Source organism: Python bivittatus, unplaced genomic scaffold (assembly GCF_059951505.1).
Source record: "Python bivittatus isolate LINGU-HERP-01145 unplaced genomic scaffold, Pbiv_v1 ctg000610_np1212, whole genome shotgun sequence".
NCBI lineage: Eukaryota > Metazoa > Chordata > Lepidosauria > Squamata > Pythonidae > Python > Python bivittatus.
Genome location: NW_028277088.1, coordinates 212,358 through 224,538, shown reverse-complemented (window position 1 = coordinate 224,538; position 12,181 = coordinate 212,358). Strand labels below are relative to the sequence as shown.

The 12,181-nt window shown below is 60.9% G+C and overlaps 1 protein-coding gene across 1 annotated transcript in view; it reads right to left on the bottom strand.

The window, feature by feature from the left end:
* The window catches only part of SSPO (SCO-spondin), an 83,846-nt gene that overhangs the window by 63,955 nt on the left and 7,710 nt on the right, over nucleotides 1–12,181 (bottom strand). The window contains exons 12-26 of the mRNA XM_088150507.1: nucleotides 12,033–12,159; nucleotides 11,223–11,395; nucleotides 10,564–10,785; nucleotides 9,168–9,333; nucleotides 7,930–8,182; nucleotides 6,461–6,641; nucleotides 5,810–5,904; nucleotides 5,454–5,715; nucleotides 5,241–5,370; nucleotides 4,433–4,635; nucleotides 4,122–4,249; nucleotides 3,186–3,295; nucleotides 2,272–2,427; nucleotides 1,730–1,823; nucleotides 326–726 (exon numbers count right to left, since the gene is read on the bottom strand). Of these exons, the coding sequence (XP_088006633.1) occupies nucleotides 326–726; nucleotides 1,730–1,823; nucleotides 2,272–2,427; nucleotides 3,186–3,295; nucleotides 4,122–4,249; nucleotides 4,433–4,635; nucleotides 5,241–5,370; nucleotides 5,454–5,715; nucleotides 5,810–5,904; nucleotides 6,461–6,641; nucleotides 7,930–8,182; nucleotides 9,168–9,333; nucleotides 10,564–10,785; nucleotides 11,223–11,395; nucleotides 12,033–12,159 (2,701 nt within the window). The remainder of the gene's footprint in view (nucleotides 1–325; nucleotides 727–1,729; nucleotides 1,824–2,271; nucleotides 2,428–3,185; nucleotides 3,296–4,121; nucleotides 4,250–4,432; nucleotides 4,636–5,240; nucleotides 5,371–5,453; nucleotides 5,716–5,809; nucleotides 5,905–6,460; nucleotides 6,642–7,929; nucleotides 8,183–9,167; nucleotides 9,334–10,563; nucleotides 10,786–11,222; nucleotides 11,396–12,032; nucleotides 12,160–12,181) is intronic.

The following is a 12,181-nucleotide window of genomic DNA, read 5'->3' as shown; positions in this document are numbered from 1 at the left end:
CCAGCCAAGCACCCCCATGCCCTGCCTGAGCTCTTCCCCCAGGATCTGCACCTGCCCGGTGCCCACTATCCTTCCGCTGCTTTGCCTCCACCTTCCCCAGCTTGGTCTGGAGAAAACAGCACTCCAAGGGGGCACAGACTCCCGGGAAGGCCCTCCAAATGGGCAGGGGTGCTCCTGAACCTTTCCTCAAGGGCCCGGGGCCACACGGTGCAGACGGGAGAAGTCCTGCTGCCAGGGGCTGCCTTGGATTCGCCCTCTCCAGAGGGCCAGAGGCTTCCTCCCTCCCTGGCCTGCCTCGGTCCTCTTCTTCCCGGCGTGGCCTCACCTGCCTCGTCCGAGGGGTCAGCGAAGCCGCAGTCCAGCTCCCCGTCGCAGCGGTCTTGGCGAGGGATGCAGCGGCCGTTGCTGCAGCGGAACTCCTGCGGGGAGCAGGCGGGCAAGGGGCAGTCCTTTTCGTCCGAGCGGTCGGCGCAGTCCACGGTGCCATCACAATGGGACCCCCAGGGTATGCACTGCCCACTGGTGCACCGGTACTCCTGTGGGGTGCAGCTCGAGGGGCAGAGCTCGTCTGAACCATCCCGACAGTCGTCCTCGTTGTCGCAGAGCCAGGCCCTTGGCACGCAGCGCCCGCCCGTGTGGCAGGCAAACTCTGCCTCAGTGCAGCGGGAGGGGGCGCTGCAAGGCTCCGGGGGCGCAGTGCACTGCCACAGGCCTGCCTCACATGAGCTGTGGGGACAGAGCATCATTGGGTCAAGGAGGGAGGCACGGCCCGCTTCTTCCAGCTAGCACAAGGGTGCTACCCAGGACACAGACCCACTCACCTCAAGGGCCTCAGCCTGGGCTTCCCAAATGCGTTGGACTTCCATGCCCATAATCCCCAGCCAACCCCCCTGGGGCATGGCACCTGTTCCTGGGCTCCAGGACTCTACCCCCTCAGTGTGTGCCGCAGATTCCTACCTGGGGGAAGGAGAATGCGAGTTGCGTTGTGGGCGTGCCATGTGGGGGTTTGCGACCTGGCCCAAAATGGGGCACCCAAAGGCCTCGCTTTCCCTCACCCGAAGCAAGTTCGTAGCTCCAAGAACTCAGTGGAGAATTTTAAAGATCTACGGCCGTCTCTTTCCCTGCTGCCCGCGCCCATGGGTTTCATGGGCTGTCCTTGGTCTCCTTTCTCAGGTCCGCAGGACATTTACCAAAGTTTTAACTCTTGAGCGGAACAAGGGACTGAAGAGTGTGGGAATACGCCAGATCCAGGGGCCATCTCTGTGCAAGGTAGCTTTCCCATCAGCCCGCTTGGAGGGAGAGGAGCAGGAACCCCGCCCCACAGACAGAGGGGGACCCAACACTGGAGGCTTCTGAGCACAGCAAGGAAAACCAGAGGAATCTGGGGCTGTGCACCAGAGCAGGAGGGACCCCCTTCCCTCCCCGGAAGGAAGCCTCCCTCCCTGCCTGGGCAGATGTATCTGTGCCAGCAGGGCACCCAGGTGAAGCCACCTCTCCTCCGGGACAGGGAGCCCCCTTGCCCACAGCTGCTTTCTCCAGGGAGGGGCTGGGGAAGCTGGGGGCCAGCGGGTGGGTCAGTTGCAAGAGCGCCCTTCGCATCCCCTCCCACGGCCCCAGAGGCAGACGGGCAGAGGGTGGAGTGCAGCAGCCTGGGAGGAATGCAGGTGAGCCCCCACTCCCCCCCCCCCGGCAATGAGTGGCCCCACCCCCAGCAGCTCCACAGCCTTACCAATTCCTGCACTCCTGCATCACCAGCGCCCCCAGGGGGAACAGGGTGCCTTCCCAGAAGCAAGGGCATTCCGCCGGATCAATGCAGCGCCCACCTGGCAGGAAGACAAGGAAGGGAGCCCGAGGGTGGCGGAGTGGCGGGGCAGCAGAGGACTTCCGCCTGCACGAGAGGGGCATCGTGTCTATCCGTGGGGGGGGGACTTCCCTCCTGAAGAGGAGTCCTCGGTCAGTCACCAACCCTGCTTGTCTTCTATATGTTCGGCCAGCAGGTTTGGAAGACCCACCACCCTAATTAAGGCTGGAGGCTAAGCATCCCACAACTGGGGGGGGGTCTTCAGCCTGAGCTAGCCATGCCCCCTCCACCAAGCCTTCCTTGCACTGCAAGGTCCCATCCCGAGAACTTGCGGGAATGGAACCACGGTCCCCCAGCCTCAGCCTTCTCTGCCGCAGCCCCAAGGAAGGTGCTCCGTGCCCCCCCATCCTCAGTTCCCCGGCTCTGCACCCAAGAACCTGGCAGCTCTGCCCTCCGCTCCCTGATCTCACCGTGCAGGACTTTCCCCTCCGGGCAGAAGCACCCTTCCACGCAGGAAGCCGCCTCCATGGGGCAGTGCTCGGATGGCTCCAGGCCGAAGTTCTGGCAGGTCTGCGGGCAGGCCGGGCCGCAGGGGTCGTACTCCATCCCGTGGTCACACTGCAGGGCTGAGCAAGGGAGGAGGCGGGTGGGTGAGTGGGCGGGTGGGGCAAAGCCCGGGCCAGGTCCGCGAGGGGACTCCCCTTCAGCCCTGCAGCTTGCCCCCAGGCATCCCTCATCCCCAACCCCAGGGGAATGCCAGTCTTGTCAACCCCAGGCTAAATGCCAGATCGTAATGCCTTTTCCCTGCAGGAGGTCAGTGGGTGAAAAGCACAAGCTTTGGCATAACCTCTGAACTGGGGTTTCTGGGGCCTTTTGCCCGGTGCTGGGGAGTCAGTGAGGCTGGGGATCCAAGGGCTTGGGGGCTTCTTGGGGCCATCAGGCAAATGGTGAGAACTGAGTGATTTGCTTCAGTCACGTGATGCAGCTGGTGCAAATCACACAAGACGTGACACTTGCACACCCCTGTTACAACACTGCCATGATGTCACAACGCTGAGTGACGCTCTTGCAGCTTGTGACGGACGCGGCGCCCGCTCCTCCTGCACCTGGGTGTGGGGGGAGCAGGGAGGCTGGGGCAGCTGACCAGGGAGGGACCCTGGGCCAGCCGGCGGGCCTCAAGGGCTGACGCCGGGGGCTCCCCCTTCGCCCTTCGGGGACGTTGGGGCAGTGGGCATTCTGCCTTGGCCGCCGGGGCCTTTTGGTTATGCCGAAAGGAGGTCCGTCGGGGTGGTCCTCTGAGCAGAGAGGCTTCTGGGGAAGGCTGGCCTCGCCGGGGGCCACCCAGGGGAGGGCCCCTTCCTTCACGGCCTCCCCCGAAGCTTACGGCAGAGCTCCTGGCTCCTCCAGCGTACGGAGACCCCCCGCTGGCTGCACTCCTCCGCGTAGGTGGCAATGGCCGTGCAGAGGCACTCACAGTCGCCGCCAGAGTCGCACCTGAGGGAAGAGGCGGAGGAGGAAGATCAGCCGGGCGGGCGGCAGAGGGTCACCCCACGCGGGCAGCCGAAGGGAAGTCACCAGGTTATGCCAAGGCCCAGCGGTGAGTTTCCACAGCACTCCAAGTTTGGTTAAACCTGGTTAGTTTTTTGGGTCGCGGCATGATGCGTCAAGCAAGTTCATTTGATTAGTTTATGGAGCTAATAAGCTTTTGCAAACTCAAAATAGAGGTTCATGTGATGGGTGAACACGGCCCAATTATTTCCAGTGAACAGCGGAGCCAGGAACCCTCTAAAGTTCAAGGAGCGGTTGGGAAACCTCCCACCACAGGGACCTCCAACGCTTCGGCTGAGAACCTGGGGCTTTCTGCACTGAGCGATCCATCTCCAACCTCCTTAGGGGCCTCTAGGACCAACCTGGTGACGAAGTTTCTCTGGGCTGATACAAAACAACACATCTGACACATGCACCAAGCCCAGGGGTCTCGCCGCAGCGAGGGACAAAAAAACACGCAGGTGGCATTGCGCTCAGTGGGACAAGAGCTTCAATGGCGGCCTCTGACAACAATGGAAAAGGCGTTTCCTTTCTGCCCGGGGTTAGCCAGGAAGGAAGGCCCATCGCCTCCCATCGGTGCCAAGGGGGGTGGCTGGGGCGCAGGAGCTTCAGTAGGCACGCAGAGGCATCTGTGTGGGGTGGGGCACCTTTTTCTCTTCCCTTACACAGGCAGCTGCCCCAGCCCCTCTTCCTGGCAGGGCTTAAGGGCCAGGAGAGCTCTGCCCACTGTCCCTATCTGTCACACAGCCCTCCCCAGTCCACACTCATTTACCCGCAGGCGTCGAAGACACACCACTCATAGAACTGCTGGCAGGGCAGCTCCTCACGGCAGGGGGCAAAGAGATCCTGGAGGAGGATCCCACAGCGCTTCCGGGCCCACGTCGCACGGTGGGAATTCACCTGGGGAGAAGAGGCGAGGGGCTGTGAGTACGCCCACGTGCCCTCCCCAGAACTGCAACCACTCAGAGTCCCTCCAGACAACGGGAGCACGCTTTCATCCAGTCCTGGCGGTGAGTGAGTTTTTTCCCCATTGGTACAATATGGGACAACCGGAAACTGAGACGGGCACGGGGCAGGCCGTACCGTGCAGGGATGCTCAAAGTCCTCGGCGTTGGCTTCAGGACACAGGAGGCTGACGCGCCAGGAGTTGCCGAAAAGGTCAGCTGTGGGCTCCACGATGCCTTGCTGGCTGGAGAAATCATTCTCCGCGTCGCCATCAAAGTTCCCGCACAGTCCTGCCACCCGGCCTTGGTACCTGGCTTCCAGCTTGATGTACACCCGCGTGCCTGGGGAGGCAGGCGCAGGGTGAGGCGCTGAGGCCCAGCCGCCCAACCCGGCGAGGGAGTGGCTTCTTTCGAGGCTCCCACCCGGGCGTGGGATCCTGCGCTGTCCTGAGACAATTTGCTCCAGCTTCGTTGTTGCAAGAAGCGTCGAATATCAGCAACAAACGAGGCCCGCCAGCCGAGCGCAAGAGGCGAGCTTCTCGCCATGCAGTGGGGGAAGGGGGTCTGTGGAGACCTTTGGGGGAATGTGAAGGCTGTGGCTACTTCAAGACCCGGCACTCAGGAGCTGTGTTTGCACAACCTGGTCCAGGGGCTGCCTTCACACCTGTGATGCGAGCCAAGCTGGTACCTTGATCAATCCCAGTACGGCTTCGCGTGTGCAGCCAGACTGGATGCATTGTGCAGACCCAGCCAGACAGCAGGTGTTGTGTGTTGAGTGAATGCAGAGGTGGGCAACCCTGAGATATTCCTCAGGAACTGGGAGACCCGCAAAAGAAGGGATTTATGGGGCCCCAGCTGGGTTCCTGTATTAAGACTAGGTCTGGGGTTCAAGGTGTGGGGCTCCTCCCTGGCTAGGAATGGAGCATGGGCCTCTTGGCCAGCCTCACCTCCGTCCCAGAGCACCGTCAGCCCCAGCTGAGAGAGGAGGACCAGAAAGAGCCCGGCCCTCTCCAGCGTCAGGCCGTTCCCACTGTAGGTCTTGGGGGGCCGCACCGAGACTCCGTTCACCGTCACGTCCTTCCCTAGCACAAGCAGAGAGAGGGGGGTGGGAAGGGTGCAAAGCTGCTGGGGTCCTGGCCTCCTCTCGTCCCCGAGAGCACCCTACCTCGGAGCAGGTGGACGGTCATGCCGCCCATCAGCACCGCCACGGATTTGGTGCAGGTGGTGCCGCTGGTGCCGCAGGGGACGTTCTCGGCTGTCACAGTGAAGGCGCCACTGGTCTCGCGGAGCAGGAGGTACTCGCAGTCCCCCAGGAAAGTGTAGGCCCGCCCGTCGAAGGTGATGTAGTGGGGGTCTCCCGTGGCGACGCACGTCCCGGCACAGAGGCGGCGGCTGCACTCCCAGCGCTGCCTCCTGCAAACGCTGGAGGGAGAGGGACCGTGAGCCCCGCGCCCCTGCTCCGTGGGGCGACACCCCTCCCAGTCTCCACGGCAGGCCAGAGCCAGCGGGTCCTCACCAGGTGTTGCAGTCCTTGGTGATGGTCTCGCTGGGCTGGTAGAGGCGGCCGTTGTGGTGGCAGGGGCATTGCTCTGGGGAGACGCAGCGCTCGTTCTGCAAGAGGGGAGAGGGCGCGCGATGGAGAGGCCCACCTTGGTTGCCCTGCAGAGGCCCCGCCTGGCTAGGGAGGGAAAGCTGGCCTGCTCCTCTGGGGTCAGCTCAAGGACCAGCGGTGCAAGGCCTCTGAGTAACCCGGCTGTCCCCCAGCTGAGTGCGACCATCTCCCATGCCAACCGGGGGGCCAGCACCTCACAGGGCCCCAGGCTGAAGAAGATCCTCTACCCAGGTGTGCATCAGGTGCAAGACCTTCTCCCTGGAGGGCCGTCTGAGGGTGGCACTCTTTCTTGAAACATCCCATTAAATTCCAACCCGAGAGACTGACTGCATGCACAGATCCTTCTGTTATGATCCCTGCCCACCCCCAATAACATTACAGGGATTGAGCTCCATTATAGCTTTACTGAAGCCAGGAAAGCAGGTAACAGACTCCGAGATGTGGGAGACCCCAGGGGATCCACACCACTCTCTCCAGCGGGGGAGGCGGACGGTCGGTGCTTCCAAATGTCTCCGTCCACAGCATTAATGGCATTTTGGGGCTGCCCAGGCTCACCAGGAAGACGGTGCCGGGGGGGCAGACGCAGCCATCGGAGGAGCCAGCACAGCTGAGGCTGCTCTGGAGGCTCTCGCAGGTGAGGAGGCAAGAGTCGAAGGCGTAGACCAGCTGCCCAGGACAAAGCACCGCTCTGGGACAGCTCTCCTCCGTGCAGTTCCAGGCCCCATTCAGACAGACACTGAAACACAGGTCGCGGGGGTGAACAAGCTCCTTTCCTCTGGCCACGCAGGAACCCCCTCGGGCGCTTGGAGATCCACTCGCCCCACCTCCCCGACTCGGCCAGCCAAGGGGGCTTCTCTGGATCGGGGGCAAACAAGCAACCGCGACAGAGCTTGGCACCCATGTGCTTCCTGGGCCTCGGCACGCTGGTCTGAGGCCCACAGCTGAGCCTCCACAACTGCCCTATCCCAAGTGGCGTCCGCCTGATGGCCTCCCCAGGCACCCATGTCCATCCCCTTGGTCCGCCGGAGGCCCCCAGCTTCCCAGCCACCGTCCACCAGGGCCGGTCCCGAATGGCAGGAGCGCTCCGTCGACAAGAGCGAGGCAGCCGGAATCACGTGGCAGAGACATTCAATGAAATCAACCTATCCTGTGGGATAGACATAGACAGGTCACAGGGTGATTTCATCAAACATCTCTTACCACTCCACCAAACCACACGAACCGGACAGCGCGGGGGGTGCACGGTGTGTGGCTGCGTGCAAGTAGGCAAGGACACAAACCCGTAGATACTGGTTGCAGCCCTGTTGCCAAAAACTTTTCTCTAGGGAAGATTGGACGTAGAAGGTAATATCTGTGGCGTCCTTGGGGCTCTCCAAGCTTGGCTGTTTTCTTGCAAACGTTTCATCACCTGGCTGGGTAACATCTTCAGTGCGTGAAACGTTCGCAAGAAAAGAGCCAAGCTCGGAGAGCCCCAAGGACGCCATGGTTCAACCCTGAGCCACACATATTCACTTCTAAAGGTAATATCTTTCTGGTCCTGAAATGTTGGGGTGATCTATCGATCAAGGGCCTGACCTAAGGGGCTGCAGCAGCTGCTGGGAGGAAGCTCAGCCAGAGCAATGGAAGCCTGGCTTGGAGGAGGAGGAGGGTGACCACCACCATCACACAGCTAGGAAGGCAGTTTCACTGTTTCTAGATGGGCTACTGACTGCTCCGTGCCAAGTCCAGAAAACAGGCTGCACAGAACGAACTCGGGTGAAGCAGGATCTCAGAGGTCCCTTCTGGCTGCAGGATCCCAAGAAAATCTATTTCTGCATTTATACACGAAAGGGATTCTGCACCCTGCCACTTACCACATCTGCTTCAGAGCCGCACAGAAGAGCTTTCTGAAGATGTATCCCCTTCTCAGCCCACAAGGGTCTCCAGGCAGACAGAAGCACTAGAAACTTACTTTCTATAAAGCTGACCTCCTGCACGTGACCTTCCAAAACACTTTCTGGCCCATGGCCCTGACTGGAACCTACCAGCTGTTGCAGCTCTTCTGGATCTTGCTGCCGGGCTGGTGGGCCTCCTCCCGGTGCATGCAGGGACACATGGCTGGCTGGACACACTGCCCTTCGTGGTCCAGCGCCAGCCCTTCCGGGCAGTTGCATCCAGCCACACAGACAGGGTGGAGATCCTCGCAGACGCCAAACTCCTCCACAGGCAGGTCAGTGCAAGTCTTTCCACAGGGGGTGGCACATTCTTGATAGACCTGACCCCCGGAGCACTGCACCGCTACGGAGAAAGAGGGAAAGCCATGGCCTGTGGATTCCAGCCAGGCTCTCCCTGAACATTCACAAAGGGCTGGCTGCAAATATATTCTGTTGCAAGGGGCTGAGCCTGGCCAGGGGGCAGGACTGGATCTCCAAAGGGGGGCTGGGTTGGCTCATGCTTGGAAGATAGACTGCCATGAAATCCCAGGGCTCCAAGCTCAACTGGGAGGGGGGGAAAGGCAGCGAGGGTGGGGGCAAAAGGCATCTATGCTGTTGCCAAGAAGACCACACAGGCATCTCCAGGGGGTTCCCAGGAGCTAAGCCCAGCCCAAAGAGAGTGAATGCTTCCAGGCTCTCCTGACCCTTTACGGCCTAGGACCCTCGGGCGGGGGGGCTTCCAACATCCACCCCCCCAACGGCAGGTATGACGATCTGTGGACCCCACAAGCGAAAGACCAATGCCGGCTTCTGAGCACCTTCCAGCAGTGTGGATTCAGTTGACACCAGCCCTTGAATCAGTCCCCACCACAAGTGTTGTAAGACTGATTGATTGATTGATTGATTGATTGATTGATTGATTGATTGATTGATTCCATCTATATACTGCTCAACTCCTAGTGACCCAGGGTGACCAATTAATCACTAATTCCTCTGGCACCATTTCGGGGCAGCATACCCCTTTCCTCGGCCAAGCACTCATGAAGAAGTCAGCCTGGCCACCTTCTTCCCCTTGGCCCCTCCTTGCCTCCCCCACCTCCCACCCTCCCTTTGCCCAGGCTGAGCTTGCCCTGGGAGCGGTGCTCTGGGCCTGAGGGCACCCAGGAACCCAGCCAGTGCCTGTGCAGATGGTGGGAACCGGGCCAACCCCTCAAGCCGGCATAGGGGGATTGGGGTTCTGTCCGTGCCTTGGTGAGCCCCACCGGATTTCCTCTTGCTCTTCGACAGATGGCTCCTCCTGGTGCCCACACCCTTCCTCCCGGGCCAGAGCAACACCCCAGGAAACTTACGGCAGAAGCTCTGATTCCTCCAGGACACAAGGGCGCCCTCCTGGGCACACTGCCGGGCATAGGCAGCCAGGGCACCACACAGGCAGTCCTCCTCGGCTGAACAGCTGCACACGTCCTCCAGACAAAGCTGGTAGAAAGGTTCTCGCTCCACCAGGTCATGGCAGGGCTGGCGGGGCGGGGGCAGGGAAGAGAAATTGGTGACTCTTGAGCAAGTTCCTGGATCGCCCATCTGAGCCGATTTACTTGGTGAGGTGGCCGCGTGGTTTACGTGCTATGCTGACTGTCGCACGTGGGCTTAACGCTTCCACTCCATTGCTCGGAATCACATCCTACCCCCTCCAGCACAGGGTTTCTCAACCTCCGCAGCTTTGAGGGGCATGGACTCAACTCCCAGCATGCTGGCTGGGGAATTCTGGGAGTTGAAGTCCACTGGCATCTTAAAGTGGCCGAGGTTGAGAAACCCTGGGCTGGAGTGTTTCCATGGGGACCATTCTGCCTCTCGGGTCTTCTAACTTAGGGCCGCTAGAAGAACCTCAGGACCTTCCTTTCTGATCGCCGCACCAGGCTTCTAGCAGGGGTGTCCACACGCGCACGCGCACGGTACGCGTAAGGCAGCAGAACCAGTTCCAAAACTGCTCCTCCCTTGCTAGAACAAGCAAGCATCTCTTGGACGCCAGGATGATGTCAAGCGCCCCAGGACGTCACTGAGCAAACTGTGTGAATGGTGCGCTTTGCATCTTTTGGGCGATGATATCATGGCACACGTGACACCACTGGCCCACCCCAGACACCCAGGCCACAGGTGTCCATGGGGGGCAAGGGAGGACGGGTCATCGCCACATACAATGGCCAACTTACGTGCTCGTGTCCAGCGCTGGGCACGGGCAAGTAAGGCCAGGACTTGTGTGATGATGTCATGAATCGCATTTTGTCATTTTCATGTCATCGTGATTTGCGGGGGATGCCGTGGCTCTTTTGGTTGGCAAACGCCTCGAGAAGGAAGGCTTGCTGGAAGGTTTCAGGGCAACGCAGCAGGCCGGGGCGGGGACCCTCACCCCGGGGATAGCGTGAACCTGAGCTTGGAGGTGTGCCCGTAAATACAAGGGGAGAAAGAGGAAGCGAAGCGACCACCCGCCTTTTCTAAATCAATCATTTTGCCTGTGCCCAACCTCTGAACATTCAGCCTCATAGAAAGGTAGCTTGAAAAGGAACGGAACTCCAAGCCCCGGGAATGCCTTCTGTTTTGGATCCAAAGGGCAGGAAGCAGGGCGTGGGGTGGCCTGTCGGGGAGGGGGCAAGGGGAGCGCCGGCCCTGCCTCCTCCTCTCCCCTGCCCCTCCCGACAGCAGCTGGACGCGTCGCCTCCCCACGCCTGGCCAGCCCGCTTCCCCTCTTACCTGGAAGGCCGCGCTGTGGACGGCCGCACAAGCCGACTCGGCATATTGCCGCCGTTGGGCGTACGTACTGCAGGAATCAAAGACCAAGCCGCCCGTGGCGGGACAGGCGCGGGAGAGTTGAAACTTGTGGGCGAAGGCGGCCACGCTGGACTCCACGTCTCCCTCCGGGGTGGTGAATTCCTCCTGCTGGTTCCAGTTGTACGTCCCGCAAAGGCCTCGGACCTGGAGCAAAGCGGCAGGATGTAGCCGGGTTCCCCAGCTAGACCTGGCCCTGTTGCCTCCCGCTCAGTCCCAGGGAGCCACCCGGAGCTGACTCGGGGCTTCGGCTCTTACGGTGCCTGGTACATATTATCCATTGCCAGTTGCGGTGGGGACCGCTGGCCATGCCGGAAAACAGCATCCAGCCCAAAAATAAAAAGTTATGGGTGGGAGGGAGGGAGGGAGGGTGGACTCCTGAAAGAGAGGGATGCCACTCTGCAGATCCAGATGGCGTCGGTCCCCAGGAAGGAGGTGGCAACTGCCCCACGCACGGAGCCAGTCTTCTGCCCCACCCCAGCCCTGGTTTTAAATACATTCCTCCCCCCACCTCCCCACTGTCCCTGTCACAGAGCTGGGGACTGTCTCCCCAGGAGGCACTGAGAAGCCCTTCCGAGGGTCACCTTGTGGGCGAAGCTAGGCTGGAGAGTGATGTAGGCGGCAGAGAACTCCAGCCCCCAGAGCAGGTGAGCCCCGAAGGCCTGGAGGAGCAGGAAAGACGAGGAGGCGCGGCGCACCGTCAGGTCGGGGTTGGCAAAAGGGAGGGTGACCTCCTGGCCATTCACAGAGACAGCCCCTGGGGGAAAAGAGGGACGCAGAGCAAGATGACCAGACGCCGGCAGGTTGAAAGGGGCTTGAGGGGGAATCGCCCGACTTGGGAACTACCCAAAACTCCTGCAACCCTTCCAGAGAAGCCACAACAGCAGAGGGGGAGGAGGGGGCCTATGGCCACGGCCGTTCTCCATGCTCTTGGAGCCAGTGCGCTGTCTCCAAAAACGAAGGAGACCTTAGCTAGAGATGGACGCCTGCAGAGGCTCGTTCCATTTCAGAGTGGCCTCCATGTTTCTATGGATGGGTGGCAGGAATGTCTTCTCTCCAGGAGACAAACCCACCTTCAAGCCACATTCAGTTCACAGATGAAACCCCCATTCCCGATTTCCATGAGCTGCCTCCAGTGTGACCTCCCTTTGTGGCAGACCTGCAGGGCACTAGCAGGTCACTCAGAAGGCCCACCCGAACCTGGCCTTGTTTCAAGTCAACACGTCAGACGCCTTCTTCAGCCTGGGTCCTCCCAAGAAGGGGGCCGCTGCTCCCATTCTTAAGCCAGCTCATCTCTCTGCCAGTAGGGGAGGGAGCTGGGCCCCAGCCCCTCGGGAGGAGGTGTGGTGCTCTTCTTACCCACCAACGGCGGCTGTGCAAACCCTCTGGCTCACCCGTGAAGGACAGCCGGGCCGAGGTCTTCTGCACAGTGACGGTCACAACCCGGAGGCAGCTGACGGCCCCTTGGTTCCCACACGGCTCGTTCTCTGCGTCAATCTGAATCTTCCCATCCACAAAATCCTGTGAGAATAAAACCACTGCC